Source organism: Phocoena sinus, chromosome 10, assembly GCF_008692025.1.
Source record: "Phocoena sinus isolate mPhoSin1 chromosome 10, mPhoSin1.pri, whole genome shotgun sequence".
Classification (NCBI taxonomy): Eukaryota; Metazoa; Chordata; class Mammalia; order Artiodactyla; family Phocoenidae; genus Phocoena; species Phocoena sinus.
In genome coordinates this window covers 14,078,665-14,096,426 of record NC_045772.1, presented here as the reverse complement: position 1 = coordinate 14,096,426, position 17,762 = coordinate 14,078,665, and the positions used below count along the sequence as shown (strand labels likewise).

Here is a 17,762-nt window from a genome sequence, read left to right as displayed (position 1 = left end):
GAACCCTGGTCCGGGAAGATCCCACATGCCACGGAGCAACTAAGCCCGTGCGCCACAACTACTGAACCTGTGCTCTAGAGCTTGCAAGCCACAACTACTGAAGCCTGCACGCCTAGAGCCCGTGCTCCGCAACGAGAAGCCACTGCAATGAGAAGCCCGCACATCACAACAAAGGGTAGCCCCCCCCCCCTTGCCTCAACTAGAGAAAGCCCGTGCACAGCAACAAAGACCCAATTCAACCAAAAAAAAAAAAAAAAAAAGAAGTTAGCCAGTCAGGGGAGGGGGGTTCAAGGTATTTGCAAAATTTGGAAATAAGCATATAAGATTCAGGGGAACTGAATTTCTTAGAACACACCTGGTACATTGCAAGTGGTCAAAAAGCAGTAATCAAAAGTGCTTGTAGGGCTTTCCTGGTGGCGCAGTGGTTGAGAGTCCGCCTGCCAATGCAGGGCACACGGGTTCGTGCCCCGGTCTGGGAAGATTCCACATGCCGTGGAGCGGCTGGGCCCGTGAGCCACGGCCACTGGGCCTGCGCGTCCGGAGCCTGTGCTCCGCAACGGGAGAGGCCACAGCAGTGAGAGGTCCACGTACCGCAAAAAAAAAAAAAAAAAGTGCTTGCAACGTTTCAGTAACAAGCACTGTGCCAGGCACTTTATAGGCATTACTCCTTGAATCATTGCTGATATACTATGACATATGTACTAGTATTCCCAGTTTACTGAAGAAGACATTCAAACTCTGAGAGGTTAAGTAATTTGCCTTAAAACAACAAATGATGATGATGGTAAAATCATCATTGTATGAATTAAGGCTGCACCAGTGTAGAACTAACCTGGCAAGATCAATAGTCACAGGATCTGTGTGGACCAAGTCTGTTAATGTGGTGACTTTGCAGCTAGAGCAGTGAGCTTCTTGGAGCTCATGGATTAAGGCAGTTGTTGGGAGAGGTTAGGAAGGGGATGGAGGGAGATGGCAGGAGGCTGCAGCCTGCATGCGGATGCTCTTTACATGGCATTCCAATGGTGGATCCCACGTTGTGGCAGCTAAGTGGGCAGAGGCCAGAACACAGGTAGCGTTTGGACGTGCAGAGACGGGCGTTGACCTCCTGGCTTACTGAGCCTCCTGCACTGATTTTTTTTTTTTTTTTTTTTTTTTCTTTACCATCCACTAGCTTCTCTTAACAACCACAGTCTGCCTCCTTGGATCAGGCCAGGGTTGGCAATGTCCCCTCACTGTCAAATCCAACAGACTTCTCCATTCTCATCTTTCTTGACTTTTCTCTGCACTTGGTGCTAAAGACCACTCCCGCTGCCCTTAGCTTTAGAACAACGTCCCAGAATTCTGGAGAACATCTTCCCACCCTCTTGGGCTTTGATCAGGGTAATTGTTTTATGCATCAGCCCTCTTGATGCTGGTTACCGTCTGGACACATCTTGTTGCCCCTACTCCCTGGGTAGGGATGGAGAGCCTCACTCTCTAGACACGAGAGCTTCCACTCCTATAACAGAAGTGGTTGGGCTGATTTCTTTGTGTTGGTGCAATGAATGGCTGAGGCTGGTGCTGACAGGTGACAAACTGCTCGGAACCATGGGGCCGAAGGCACTGGGGCTGCTGTCAGGATGCCAGGAGGGAATGAGACATCGGCTCTCTGAGCCTCAGGTGTCCACGGCATCAAATGTCAGAGAGCCGACTGTTTAATCAACCCCGTGTTGTAAGGAATCCAAGCGATGCTCATACAAGTTCCCAGGACTCACTCACAGGAAAGTTATATTACAAGGAATGGGAGGAGGGAAAGAAACTTGTGCTGGAGTGCGTGTCTGTTTCTGAAACCCCAGAACAGTATCACGCTTTCTCTCAAGGCTTTGCGTGCAGCCAATTAGAGAACTTTGCTTCCCTGCACCTCCCCTGCCCACCTCTGTTGGCCTTGATGCGTCCCCCTTGATGATGGGGCTACATCTTCTTTGGGACTGGTTCGTCCTGGACTTTTCTATTTTTATTTTATATTGGAGTAGAGGTGATTAACAATGTTGTGTTAGTTTCAGGCGTACAGCAGAGTGATTCAGTTATACATATACGTGTATCCATTCTCCTTCAGATTCTTTTGCCATATAGGTCATTACAGAATACTGAGTAGAGTTCCCTGTGCTGTACAGTAGGTCCTTGTTGATTATCTATTTTATATATAGTAGTGTGAATATGTTAATCCCAAACTCGTAATTTATCCCTCCCCACTTCCTTTCCACTTTGGTAACCATAAGTTTGTTTTTGATGTCTGTGAGTCTGTTTCTGTTTTGTAAACAAGTTCATTTGTATCATTTTTTAAGATTCCACATATAAGTGATTATTATATGGTATTTGTCTTTCTCTGGCTTATTTCACTTGGTATGATAATCTCTAGGTCCATGCATGTTGCTGCAAATGGCAATATTTCATTCTTTTTTACACCTGAGTAATATTCCATTGTATATATGTGCCACATCTTCTTTATCCATTCCTCTGTCCATGGACACTTAGGTTGCTTCTGTGTCTTGGCTATTGTGAATAGTGCTGCTATGAACACTGGGGTGCATGTATCTCATAAAATTATGGTTGTCTCTGGATATATGCCCGGGAGTGGGATTGCTGGGTCATATGGTAGTTCTATTTTTAGTCTTTTAAGGAACCTCCATACTGTTCTCCATGATGGTTGTACCAATTTATATTCCCACCAACAGTGCAGGAGGGTTCCCTTTTCTCCACACCCTCTCCGGCATTTATTGCTTGTAGACTTTTTGATGCTGGCCATTCTGACAGGTGTGAGGTGATACCTCACTGTAGTTTTGATTTGCATTTCTCTAATGATTAGGGATGGTGGGCATCGTCCTGGACTCCTCTGCTCACCGAGGATGGCGGGTGGTGGCAGTGGTAATAACACACAGAGTGCCTGCTTATGTACCTATCAGCTCTGCTAGGCTTGAGGTCAAGGATGAGCCTTGTTCACGGTTACGTTTCTAGCTCTGGCACTGTGTCAGGCACACAGCAGGCAAGCAGTAAATACGCAGGGAATGAAGGAATCAATTTGCAGTTGTCTTATGTGAGAGAGAGGGTGGTACTGTGAAGAGGGCCCTTTGGAAGCAACAGAGCTGGGTGGCAACTGTAGTTCCACCACTTAAATACATACGACTTTTGATCAAGTTTATCTTTTGAATTTAAAAAGTGATAACGTTTGTGATTAAAAAAGATAACATTTGGGGACCTCCCTGGTGGTCCAGTGGTTAAGACTCCGCACTTCCACTGCAGGGGGCGTGGGTTCGATCCCTAGTTAGGGAACTAAGAGCCCGCATGCCAGCGCAGCATGGCCAAAACAAAACAAACCAACAAAAAACCCGAAAAACATCTGTCAAGCACCTAGCACAACACCAGGTGCATGGAGGGTGTTTGTAAACGTCTCTCTCCCTTCCTCAGCCTGCACAGGCTGCCTGCACCCTCGTATCCTCCCACGAGGCTCACGAGGTGTAGATGGGGCACAGTTGGGGTGATCCCTATTTGAAGAGAAGGCTGAGATTCCCCCGTACCTTTCTGATTTCAGCTTATTCCTGGAACTATGTGGGCGCGGTGCAAACAGAACCAGGGAGCAAGCTGGCAGCTGGTGAGAAGCAGCAGGGCTACCTTGGCCACAGATACCAGCAACCAGTGAGAAGCACAGATAGGTGCGTGTGCACGTGTACATGTCTGTCTGTGAAGCCCCCTGGTCCCCAGCTGCCCCCCACACCCCTTATACTGCCTACCTTCCAGAGTACCAGATAGAATCATGGCTTCCAACCAGAGCAATGGGAAATCATCTGAATAACACTTTTCAGGACTTAGCGACCTACCTCTGGGCAGAGAGGGCGGAGGGAGCAGAGTTTAAGCTGTGCTTATCATCTGCTCAGGTAACTGTGGAGGCAGACCTGGGCACAGCCCGTCCCAGGCCTTGCTGCACTCCCCTGCACAGGAGACCAGATAATGGGGTTTGCTAAGATTCTATTATAGCTGCCTAGGAAATGAGTTCCCAGCAGACAGGATTCCAGGAGGTGTGTGTGGACAACAGCAAGGACTTGCAAATGAGGGAGATAAAGCTCCCTACAGGGAGTGGCACCATAAGACAGACACATCACGGATGCGGGCAGAGAGGGGCAGAGTCATCTTGAGAGCTGGGGGGCCCCCAGGGCCAGCAAAATTGGGTGGTTCCTGAATTGATGGCATTAACACATCCAGAGGGAGAAGCTGTCAGGCAGGGAGGGGCAGGAAGGAAAGAGAAGCTAAGAATGAGCTTTGGGGGCATGTTAATAAAAGAAAAATCTGTCGTTGACTGTGCCTGGCTCTGTGCCAGGGACTCTACAGTCAGCAGCTCATGTCCTTCTCAACATCCTCATTCATTCCTATCTAATTACCCCACTGCCCCGTTTGCCGTTAGCAATCACGGCTGAACATCCAGCGGTGCTTTCTGTGTGCTGCCCCGGGTCAGCTGTGAGCTGGAGGTTAACTGGAGGGGCCATCGAGAGCTTTGCAGTTCAGAGGGCAGCTCTGGGGCAGCCTGCCCAGATTCAGGCCCTACCTGGACACTCACCTGCTTGTACTCTCCAGCAAGTTACATCTTTGTGCCACTGTTTTATCCTCTCTGAGACGGGGATATATTAGGACTTGGGCTGTGGGGTTTTGTAGGAATTAAATGGGTTATCTCATGTAGAGCCTAAGACAGTTCTTCAACGCATAGAATGCATTTGATAACTACGACCTGTGAGGATGATCATGGCCCTCACGATGATGGTAGAGATCAGCCCATCAGGCGTTTGGATCAATAAACAGGTTAAGCACAACAGCAAACAAATGGCTGGAGAGGGTGTGGAGAAAAGGGAACCCCCCCCCCCCCCCCATTGTTGGTGGGAATGTAAATTGGTGCAGCCACTATGGAGAACAGTATGGAGGTTCCTCAAAAAACTAAAAATAGAACTGCCATATGATCCAGCAATCCCACTCCTGGGCCTATACCCAGAGAAAACCATAATTCAAAAAGAGTCACGTACCACAATGTTCATTGCAGCACTATTTACAATAGCCAGATCACGGAAGCAACCTAAGTGTCCATCGACAGATGAATGGATAAAGAAGATGTGGCACATATATACAATGGAATGTTACTCAGCCATAAAAAGAACGAAATAATGCCATTTGCAGCAACGTGCATGGACTTAGAGATTATCATACTAAGTGAAATAAGCCAGAGAAAGACAATTACTATATGATATCCTTTATATGTGGAATCTAAAATATGCCACAAATGAACTTATGTACAAAACAGAAACTCACAGACATAGAGAGCAGACTTGTGGGGGGCAAGGGGATGTGGAGGGAGGGAGTGGGAGTTTGGGGTTAGCAGATGCAAATTATTATATACAGGATGGATAAACAACAAGGTCCTACTGTATAGCACAGGGAACTATATTCAATATCCTGTGATAAACCAAAATGGAAAAAAATATAAAAATGTAAATATGTATAATTGAATCACTTTGCTGTACAGGAGAAATTAACACAACATTGTAAATCAACTATACTTCAATAAAACAAACAAACAAATACTATAAAAACAGTAAGCACAGAACACCTTTGGATAAGCCAGGATAAGCGAGATGACTGCTTAGTGATGCTGTGCCTGTGGGCATGTTATTTCACCCAGGCATCTCGTCTGTTAAATGAACTGTGATGAGGTTAAATGACAAAATACACGCGAAAGTGCTTGCAACAGCGCTTGGCCTGTAATACGTGCCCAATAAATGTTAAATGTTACAGTAGAAACAAAATGACGAATGTACACAAGGGAATGCCACCTGGTAATGTCCCTCATCGAGCAGCCAGTCGGCCTCGCCTGGCGCCACCTGTCCCTGGCCTTGTTCACATTTCTGTCCTTCATTCAACCAGTGTTTACAAAACCGCCATCATGTGCCAGGGGACACGTGATGGGGGAGGGCGGTTAGATGTCATCCTGCAGAGAACACAATGAAACTGGAATCTGTCACTCCTGTACACTCTCAGGATATAGTCTCAACCAACGTGGCACGTTTGTCCCCTCGAAAGCGAGGCAACATTTGCAGAGCAAAGCACAGAGGTTTAAAGCTTCAAGCACTGAACAAAGATGAGGATTCTGCTGGGTTAGAGAAAGAGGCGAGAAACCTGCCCCAGTCTCGTGGATGTGGGACGTCCCAGCTGACAGAGCTGTCTAGGCCTCTACCATTCTGGAACATTCCTTGAACATGCCCAGGTATTTCATGCCTTTATACCTATTAGTCCTTAAAGCCTGAACTGAGCTATCACCTATTTTCGAGGCCTTCCCAGCCCACCCACGCTGGGTCGTCATCTTGTGAGTCTGAGCTCCCGTATCTTTTATCTCTGGACCTGTACTGATAATGACAAGAGCAACAGCAGTGCGTGCAGCTGGAGTGCCCCCTAGAATGTAACCCCATGAGGGCAGGAACCCGGCCTGTGCTATGCACCGTGAAAGCCCCAGTGCCTAGAACACAGCCTGGTCATGGCAGATACACGGTGTATATCTGTGGAATGTAGAACATGCCAGGCATGTGCTAGGTGCTTTCCAAGTACTATTCCATTTAACCTTCCCAGAACCTTAAGAGTGAAGAAAGAATATGATCCTCACTTCATAGGTGCAGAGTTTGAGGGTTAAGTACCTTTCCCAAGGTCCAGTAAAGGCTGAGTGAGGAGCGCTCAGTGTTGAGATGCAGGTCGAGCGAATCCAGAGACAGCACTGTCACAATGCAGCACACTGTCTGGCACATAGTAGGTGCTCACTCAATAGTTTTTGGAGTGAATGAGCACGGGTATATAGTTTCTCATTTCATTAAAAAAAAAAAAAAAAAAAAAAAAAAAAGGTTACATGAAGTTACCAGGCTGTACTGAAGGCGGCGGTTTGCAACAGTGGGGGTTATGGGCGGGCCTGGCAAAGACGTTCAGTTCTGAGCGTCAAAGCACAGAAAATTAACTTCTGTTGAACACTTACTGGACCCCCGCAAGAAGCTATTACTAGCCCCTTTACTAACTGAGGAAGCAGAGGACTGGGGAGACGAAATAAGCAACCCCGAGTCACATCCTTGACAAGCACGGTAGGACCTGCAGGCAAAGGCCAGTCTGCGTGACTTCTGCCACGCCTGCTGAATTTCACTTGACATTTCTGAAATCAGGAGGGAAAGCTGCACATCTCCACCCTCATTTTTTTTTTTTTTTTTTTTTTGCAGTACGCGGGCCTCTCACTGTTGTGGCCTCTCCCGCTGCGGAGCACAGGCTCCGGACGCGCAAGCTCAGCGGCCATGGCTCACGGGCCCAGCCACTCCGCGGCATGTGGGATCCTCCCAGACCGGGGAACGAACCCGCGTACCCTGCATCGGCAGGCGGACTCTCAACCACTGCGCCACCAGGGAAGCCCTCCACCCTCATTTCTTAGAAGACACAGGTGAAGGGGTGGGAGTGATATTTTAGTGAAACTCTGCAGCTATGCCCATGCATGTAACCGATTTCATTATTTTCCAGTTGATCTGTTTGTTTTTGCTATGATAACAGCTGGTTGCTAAGCAACTGCTCAGGGAGCTATGATGCTGAACTTTTTTTGGTAACCTAGTAGGCTCCCCAAAAGGGGTGATGTGGGTGAGTGTTTGGGGGTCTAATCAAAGGGCTGCCAATCAGCCTGCTCCGGTATCCTGAGTTTTGAGAGGGATCTAGCCCCTTCCGTTAATGAGCAGGCTATTGTAGAGGGGTGGCCACCTTCCTCCTCTGGCACTAAGATTTAACCTCTCTGGGGCCTCTGTTTGGTCACCTGTAATAACACTTACCTCACACAGAAGAAATTTTTCCTTAAGCTAATGGCAAGTCAGTATGGTTATCTTCACATGAAAAGGACAGTGCACGCTTACTTGGGACTTCTGATAGAATCGTATTCCTTACCAGTTCTCAAAATTCTAGTTCCTAGAAATGATCAAGGTCAGAGGTCATACCGACAAGGGATTAATCTCCAAAATTTACAAACAGCTCATGCAGCTCTATATCAAAAAAACAAACAACCCAATCAAAAAATGGGCAGAAGATCTCAATAGACATTTCTCCAAAGAAGACATACAGATGGCCAAAAAGCACATGAAAAGCTGCTCAACATCACCAGTTATCAGAGAAATGCAAATCAAAACGACAGTGAGTTAGCACCTCATAACGGTCAGAATGGCCATCATCAAAAAGTCTACAAGCAATAAATGCTGGAGAGGGTGTGGAGAAGGGAACCCTCTTGCACTGTTGGTGGGAACGGAAACTGATACAGCCACTATGGAGAACAGGGTGGAGGTTCCTTAAAAAACTAAAAATGGAACTACCACATGATCTGGCAGTCCCACTCCTGGGCAGGGCATATATCTGGAGAAAACCATAGTCTGAAAGGATACACGCACCTCAGTTTTCACTGCAGCACTATTTACAATAGCCAAGACATGGAAGCAACCTAAATGTCCATAACAGAGGAATGGATAAAGATGTGGTACATACATATATATAATGGAATATTAATCATAAAAAGAATGAAATAATGCCACTTGCAGCAACATGCATGGGCCTAGAGATGATCATACTATGTGAAATAAGCCAGAGAAAGACAAATACCATATGTTATCACTTATATGTGGAATCTAATGAAAAAAAGAGATACAAATGAACTTATTTACAAAAGAGAAGCAGACTTACAGACATCAAAAACAAACTTATGGTTACCAAAGAGGAAAGGTGGGGGCAGGGAGGATAAATCAGGAGCTTGGGATGAACACACACACACACTACTATGACCAACAGGGACCTACTGTACAGCACTGGCAACTCTACCCAATGTTCTGTGATAACCTATATGAGAAAAGAATCTAAAAAAGAATGAATATATGTATATGTATGACTGATTCACTCTGCTGTACACCAGAAAGTAACACAACATTATAAATCAACTGTACTCCAATAAAATTTTTTTTTAAAAAAGGTCAGAGGTCACAAACTGGTGGTCTGTGGGGATGAGAAGGGTCTATTCATCCTGAAGACATGTTTGGTCTGACTCAACAGTGTTTAAATTTTTTTAAAAATTAGTTGTCAACACTAAAAATTAAAACATGAAAATCCAGATTTCTAGCTCCTCTTGAAAAATATAAAGACCTTCGCCTTGCCCTCTCCCCTCTCCAGAGCAAGAATTCCACAATCAGAACGCAGAGGTGGCAGCTGCCTGAGATGGGGGCTCCAGTCTCCCTAGTGAATTGTACTCAGCATCCTTGGTTCCTTTAGGCCGAGGTCCTGGCCCCAGCAGGCATGTGTGTTTGTGACTCCTGATGTAAGTCCACTTATTCATTTCACAATGAGGAGACAGGTTGAAAAAAACAGAATTGTTGGAAGTCACACCGTTTTTTAGGGCACAGAGTGCGAGCTGGAACCAGGGTCGCAGCAGGTGCCTGTCCACCATGACACTCAGAGTCAATGCCATGATATCCTGCTTAGTCCGGGAAGGACGTGGGCACAGCAGACCAAGAGGGGGCGGGCACGAGACACAGGCCAAAGCAGGCAGGACTTCCAGGTACAGGCTTTTGAAAAGGAAGCCTCAGGTGACAACATTTGAAAGAGGTTCCCTGTCTTGCTTCCAAAGCCCAGCCGCCTGTGCAGACAGTTACTGATTTCAGCTGCAGAATCTCTCTCTGGTCCATCTACCTGTCTCTGCCGCTACTTCTGATCCCTTCACTAGGCCTCCAACATCCCTCACCAGAATGAACACAAGAGTCCCCTAACTTATCTCCTCTGGCCCTACTGACTGATCCTTCCCTGATGCAACAAGAGTGATCTTCCTTAAATGCACATCTAATCATGCCATTCTCTCAGGGATCTTCCCCGCCTCATAAAGCCCAAACTCCTTAGCGTATTTTATGAGAAGTCCTGAGGGACCCACCCTGGCTTACATTTCTGGCCACATCATCTCTTGCTGTTCTCCCCATCAGGGCTCTGGCCACCTGCCTCTCCAGAATGGAGAACATCGTCCCCTCTCCTGGCAAACTCCAGCTCAGCCTCAGGCCTCCATTTAACCTCTTCAGGACATCTTTTCCTATACTGCCTCCCCCCGAGATGAGGCTGAAAACCCTGGGAAAGGACACACCCATCACAGTACCTAAGGAGTCTGCGTCTTTGCTCAACTGTCATTCCTGTTGGTCTAAACCTCTGGGATTCACAGATCCTTTCTGTGTGGTTCACAGATATGGAGGCCCCTAAGGTGCCTCGTAAATGGTTACTCACTAAATGAATGGATACTATGGATGGAGAAGAAAGAATCCGGAAAGTCCCACTATCTTTTCACTCTAGACGGAAGTCGCTTTGCTTCTCTGGTCTGTTTTCACATGTGCAGTAAAAAAAACACTGGACAAGATCAGTTATTCTCGACTCAGGGTCTCTGGACTCCCATAGGGCCTGTGAAGAAAGGAACGGGGTTTCGGGGGCAATCTGCAGTATTTCAAAATGCGTGAGGGGAACCACATACCTTCTTGTGAGGAGGCGGCTAAAGGCCAACTCAAACTTCAGGTGACTGTGTAGTAAGGAAATGTTAATTAATGGGCAATACCAGTTATCTCACATTGGGTAAGGTCATGATTAGCAGTTACTGACGTCTTTGATCAATAAAACACAGGAAGATGACATAAAACGCAGTCTGTTCACGTGTAATGTTTTTCAAATCACGAGGCCCAAGAGGCAAAATTACATAGTCTTTGGATGGGGGAGCAGAGACCACAGGCTTCAGATGGGGCCAGTTCACCTTCAACTAGCTGGAAGGAAGAGAGCCCCAGAAGGTGGGCTGTGGTCCAATAGCGAAGCCTCTCTCTTGCTGGGGGAGGGCAGCCCTCACCCCTACCGTCTGTTCCCTCGAAAGCCCCGCCCGACACACCCAGAGCCTGTCTGCAAGCTGCAGAGGTTTCACAATTCGCAGGAATCAGGGGCTGAAAGTGCTGTCTGGCCACACGGGGGCGCCCTCACTCCACACACTGGTATCCCAAGGCCCAGCTGGAGCTGGAAGACAGCTCCATTCCTGGCGTCCCTGCAGGGTCAGGAGTCAGGGTTCACAGAGCTCCCTACCACAGCCAATGCTTTTTGGGAAGACACCTCTCATCCTCCCTGACTGAGGGTTATGTTGACTCGGGGTCGCTCACCTGTTGTTGCTGTTGTTTTTTTAACATCTTTATTGGAGTATAATTGCTTTACAATGGTGTGTCAGTGTCTGCTTTATAACAGAGTGAAACAGCTGTACGTATACATATATCCCCATATCCCCTCCCACTCGCGTCTCCCTCCCACCCTCCCTATCGCACCCCTCTAGTTGGTCACAAAGCACCGAGCTGATCTCCTCGTGCTATGCGGCTGCTTCCCACTAGCTATCTATTTTACGTTTGGTAGTGTATATACGTCCATGCCACTCTCTCGCTTTGTCCCAGCTTACCCTTGTGCCTCCCCGTGTCCTCAAGTCCATTCTCTACGTCTGCGTCTTCATTCCTGTCCTGCCCCTAGGTTCATAAGAATCGTTTTTTTGTTTTTGTTTTTTTAGATTCCATATATATGCGTTAGCATACGGTATTTGTTTTTCTCTTTCTGACTTAACTTTGTATGATAGACTCTAGGTCCATCCACCTCACTACAAATAACTCAATTTCGTTTCTTTTTAGGGCTCATATTCCATTGTATATATGTACCACATCTTCTTTCTCCATTCATCTGTCAGTGGACACTTAGTTTGCTTCCATGTCCTGCCTATTGTAAATACAGCTGCAATGAACATTGTGGTACATGACTCTTGGCATTACGGTTTTCTCATCACCTGTTGTTCTTCATAAAGACAGTCTGGAAGGGACTCCACCTGCTCAGAGGGGAGAGATTGATGCTATGGCATCCCAAGATAACCCTGGAAGGAAACCTGACTCAGAAAGTGGACAGAGAACAGTCTGCCTTCCCTTGATCTAGAGAGCAGGGCAGGGGGGGAGCTCGTATCACATCCATGCTCTGGCTTTAGTACCAAAGGTTTGAAGACTCTTATGGGAGCTCTTTTGAGAGTGAGACAGAGACAGGCGCACGCGCGCGCGCGCGCGCACACACACACACACACACACACACACACACACACACAGAGGGAGGGAAGTGGGGGAGAGCAAGAGACCAGGAGACAGAGAATTCAGACCCTGCTCTGTTTGGGACAGTCATAGACCCCAGAGCACCCAGACAAGTATGAAGCAGGGCAGGCTGCAGACCTGGGGTCTGACAGATACTGGTTCAAATCCCGGAGCAGCCTAGGTACACCTGAGCAGGTTACTTTGCTTCTCTGAGCCTCACCGTTCACCACAATAAAAGGGAGGGGGTAACCATGCCTGCCTTTTGGGCTTGAAGTGTGGCTCCAGCAGGACAATTAATATATGCAAACCACCCCTCATGGTACCTGGATCAGGAAGGTACTCACTTGACAGCAGAGATAACTCATGTTGACAAACGACAGTGATAAAGGATTAAAACGAATTTTGGCCATTTACATCTTGTGACTTTAGTTTGCTCACGTGGGGATTTTTGGCCTAGGTGAATTCCATAGTCCCTTCCAGTTCAGATGGTTTGTTATTCCATAATAAACGCAACAAGCTGAGAGCTCTCCCCAGCTGCTGGACGCCTGCCTGCCCCCCCCCCCCCCCCCCCCCACCATGGGGAGAGCTGGATGCAGTCACAGAGAGTCAGGCCGGCTGACCCCAGCTCCCACTTTAGTGTGAGCTCCCCATCTCGCTCCCAGTCCCCCGCTGGGAACATAAAGAATGTAAATAGTACCCGTGGCAGGGACTCCGCAAGGGGAGGAAATGAAATGCCACTTGTCATGCATTCAGAACAGTGCCTGACACTCAGCGAACACTTCAATAAATGTTCGCCATCACCACCGCTTTGATTTGTTTTCCAGAAAAGGCAGTGATCTTTCTAGAACGTTTAGATGAAGGCTGTCTCATCCAAAATTGCAAGAGGAATGACATGTTTTCATAAAAGCTATAGGAAGAGCATTAGACTGGGAGACAGGAGATGCTTCCTGGACCAAGCTCTACCTTAAAACATTTCATGAGGCCACCTGGGGTTCTAGTCTGATCATTGTAAAAATGCAGACACTTGATAGCCTAACCGCCCCTCCAAACCCGGCAGTCAGGGGCCATTTATCTATGGGTGGACTTGGGCAGGTGCTCTCCCCTTCTGGGTCTTGGCTGACCCATTGACAGAGGGGACACTGGACGAGACGACGATCCTAAGGGGGGTTTTGGCCCCGGCACTGCCCGCGCCTGAGCCCCATGGGTCCTCACCTGAGGTACTCATAGAGTCCGTACATGGGCAGGAAGTCGATGTCGGACAGGAACATGTAGGGCGTGCCCACGTGCTTCATGGCCACGTTGCGCAGCAGGTTCACGGGGTAGAACTGGCCCTCCTTGTACACGATGTGGTAGGCCACGTTGTGGCGGCCCATGAGCACCTCCGAGCCCTGTGCGTAGCGGAGGAACTGCTGGGCCTCAGCGTCCGACAGGTAGAGGGCCAGGCTGATGGGCCCCTCCCAGTGCTTGCAGATGGCCTCGAGCATCTGGAGCCTGCAAGAGACGGGACACCTGACCCATCCGCGCATGCGCGGGCCTCATCTGCATCTACAGGTGTCATCTGCGTATCTGCGCATCGTCCTGTCCGCTAGCCTGGGGCTGGGGAACTCCATCTCCATCCACAGTTGGTCAGTCAGCTCCAAATCCAAACCCCTGCTCTAAATGTTAATCACTGTGTGATGGAGGCCAATAACCAAACCTCAGTTCCTTTATCTGTAAAATGGGCACAATACCACTCCCCCTTTTGTGTCTAGTGTTTGAATGCTTCCACCCAGAGGGGTGATATGGAGAGTGTCACATCCCACCATACTAAGCTTTTTCTTTTCAGACTCCTCTTCTCAACAGTGGGTGGGAAAAAATACAGTAAATGATGTAAAGATCCCTTTCCAGCTTAAAACTCCTATACCTTTCCTTCTCCCTCAGCAAAGGTGTACAGCAGCCCTCCCACTCTCCTGAAGCAGGGACCAGCCATAGGAGATTTAGCCAAACTGAGTTACAAGGAGCATTAAAACAAACAGTAAAAACAAGAGTAATAATAACCACAATTACTGACTCATTACTATGCACCAGACACTTCCCAGAATTCTCCCCCAAACCCTGTGCCTCATCTGTCACTTCTCCCATTTTCCTGATGAAGGAATTGAGGCTCTAGAGGTCCAGTCAGCTTTGGTTCTTGGACTTGCACCAAATGTGTGTGGCTAGGTTTCTGGATAAGACTTTGAAGACAGTGAGAAGATAATACTCTTGGGTGTCTGGCAAAGGCAAGGAAAAAAAAACCACGTGAATGTTGGGGACAGAAGTGAGCCTGGGGTGACGGTGTCTTCATTTTTCAGAGCGCCTATTGCTCCAGGGCACCAGGCAATTTTGCAAGGCTACCCGAGAGGCGCTGAGCCAGGGAGAGTGAGGGTGGGGTGGGAGCAGAGCCCAGAGAAAAAAACGAAAGATGCTCCCAACCAAGAGGGTTCTGCAAAAGTGTCTGAGGAGAAATCTATGAAAATGTTCCCTCCCCCCACCCCCCAGAAGCATTAGAAGTGCCTGGTACATGAAATCTATGGTTAAGAAACAGCAAAAGCCTATTTCAATTTTCCCTACCCAGCAAGAGGTACATAATCAAGTAGTCTCCTGGTCAGAATGCCCACTTTATTCGGACAATTACCAGGAAATAGATTCCACGCATTTCCATGCTTCTAAACAAAAGAAAATGGGCACACCTATCTTGTGTCAGTGGCTTTTCCTGACGACTTTCAGTTTCCTCTCAGTAATTCTGTGAATTGGCATTGCCTGGATTTACTTCCTCTTTCACTAAGGAGGATTAAGATATTCATCAGGGTAAAATGCCCTCCATTTCTCATACTTTGTAGCACTTGTTAATCAAATTGACCCCAGCCAGTTTTGAAAGAGGCACTACATTCTCCACAATGCTTGATTTCACTGAAATTTGTGTTCGGCCTCTGCTACAAGGGCCCTGGTTTCTGCTGGGCTCTTGAGAATCTGGGAGTTTGAATTATCCCACCTGCACCTCAGTTGCATTGTCTGCAAAATGGGAGGACTCTGCACTTGGATGGGAGCGATGTTTGTACCAATCCTTTAAGATTTGGGGAGTACAGGGCAAGGGTAATTTCTACTATGTGGACGTCAGAGCTGCTAAAGGGAGTGGATGCAGGAGGCATGTCTGACCGAGTGTGAAGAGAGACCAGCTTCTGCTGTGGATTCTCCCACTGACCTGGTTTTGGACTCTGTGTCCGAGTTTTCCGAGCAGGGAGCAAGCCCTGCCTGGTCCAGCCCCATCTTCCCACCTCTGAAAAGTTCAGAGTGAAAACAGAGACACAAAATACTTAGGGTTCTCAGGAGAAAGGGGCTGCTGATGTGACAAACATCATATCCATGCAGACTACAGGAAATGGCACCAGATGTCCCAAAGAAACTCACCGAGTGAAAACAAATCATGGCGCAATCACTTCTGTCTCTCTGCCACTAGCTCCAGTCTCTCTTTTCCCTTAAAACCAAGCTCTCTGCCAGGACCCGAACAACAGTCAAACAGACAAACTGAGCGAGGTTCATCGTAATGATGATGATACATAAAGCGTGATCACGATACAATAAGTCTCTGCCATTTATCTGTTGCTCACAGCGTGCCAACACATTTTGGCTCTTGTCCAAAATGTAAATGTAAATTTGTAACATTTACTGTAATGCTATAAACAGAGTGGAGATTCTCAATCACTGTTTTACAGGTGAGGAAGCTCCAGGAGGTGAAATGACTTCTTTCAAGTCACACAGCTACAAAGTGGAGGGGCTGGATTTGCACCCAGGTCTGACCCCAGTGCCAGGGATCCAGACCGCTGCTCAACACGAACTGGCTTTTGGCTGAGAAAGATGTCCCCAAATACCTTCTCATCACCTGTTTCCCCAAACAGAAATGTGTTCTGACCTGGGTGTCAGCTTCCCTCTATTCCTTCCTCCTTCTCCTTGGTCTCTCTTGGAGTCCAAGATCCCCCAGTCTCTCCATCCTTCTCCTGGTTGTTTCTCTCCACACCTATTCCCTAAGGTCTGTCCCTGTGCAGTTCCTGTTGAGTTTTGTGCCGAGTCTTTCTTTGGTGTCTTAACGTAGGAAGAAAGGATCTGGCACAGCAAGGACCTGGGCCAACGGAGAGTGTTTCGAGAGACAAAGATTAATTCAAAAAATGGGTAATTCCTACCTGTTTGGAAAGAATCTTTGAGACTTTTAGTCTGATTGTAACATTGTTATGATGAAAGGCCTCAGCCTCAGAGAGGAGCACGACCTGCTGAAGAGGACACCGTGTACGAGAGGAAGGGCTGATGCGAGGACCCCTGTCCCACGCTCTCTCCCCTCCCCCACAGAGCCCGCCATCACTTCATGCCGGGAAGAGGATGGCAAAGGCTCAGGAACGGCCAGAGATACTGTCTGCAAGACCTAGAAAGAAGCAGGGCTTCCCCCAGGGAGTCCTACTGAGACAGGAAGCCCCAGACAGTCTGTGTAGGTGAAAGGGAGCAGGCAGGGAGATGGCTGATTCGAAACCTAAAAGACTGCGTTTGGAAGGAATTCTAGAACGTCAGTTGGCCAAGCAGCCCGGGCAGGTGGCCACTCAGTCTCTGCTGGAATGGGGAACCCACTCCCTACAAGGCAGATGACTCCAATCTGGTACACAGGGCAAGGCAGGCTGCGGGGTACAGAGGCCAACTGTGGGTTCTGGGCTCAGGCAGAACTGGGTTTGAACTCTGACCTGTGTCAGCATCTCTGGGCAAGCGACGATAGTTCTTTGAGCTTCCACTTCCACATATGCATAGAGGGGATAATAATACCTTTGTCGACGACAAAATGGCTACAAATTCCTCTCCCGCTATCCATCTACACCTTTTGGTAATGCCCTCTGCCACACTGATTCTGGGCTGGCCGTGGGACATGCTTTGGGCCATGGGGCATTGGCAACATGACACAGGCAGGGGCGCTGAAAAGTGCTTGTGTGGTGGGGCTTGCCCGGAGCTGCTCTCGGAACCTTGCGAGCGCCGCTGTGTGCACAGCCTGCTTCCTCATGACTCTCAAGTGTCTGTCACAGGGCTGGATGTGCAGCAGGCACTTGTACATGACAGCTGTGATTTCCTCCTCACGTTCAACTCCTCCCCTTGGAACACGTGGTCCTCCAGCAAATATCCTGTGAGTATGTGCAATGTGCAGGCATTGTCCTGGGCCCCAGAATGAACGAGAAAGACAAGGTTCCTGCACTTCTGGAGAGAAGAAATAAACAAACCAAGGAAAGTTCAGAGTGAACTGAGTGTCAGAGGGGCAACAGAACAGGAAACAGGATAAAGAGGGACGGTGAGGGCAGGCCTGCAGGAGACGTCAATGTGAGCCCCGGATGATGAGAAGGACTGGCCTTGAGAAAGCCTGGGTGGAAAGCTTTCCAAGAAGAGGGAAGAGCCCTCGGGATACAGAGTTTAGCACGCTCAAGAAAGAAGAAACAGGACCAGTGTGGATGACACACAGGTAAGTGAGGGGCAGAAGGAGAGGCTTTGGGGGCTGGGCAGGTGCCGGGTCACACGGGGCCTTCAAGGTCACGGTGG

At 48.2% G+C, this 17,762-nt stretch overlaps 1 protein-coding gene across 2 annotated transcripts in view; it reads right to left on the bottom strand.

Moving 5' to 3' along the window:
• LARGE1 (LARGE xylosyl- and glucuronyltransferase 1) overlaps nt 1-17,762 on the bottom strand; it is a 587,572-nt gene that overhangs the window by 24,494 nt on the left and 545,316 nt on the right. For both annotated transcript variants that reach the window (XM_032644884.1, XM_032644885.1), the window contains exon 12: nt 13,395-13,673. In XM_032644884.1, the coding sequence (XP_032500775.1) occupies nt 13,395-13,673 (279 nt within the window). The remainder of the gene's footprint in view (nt 1-13,394; nt 13,674-17,762) is intronic.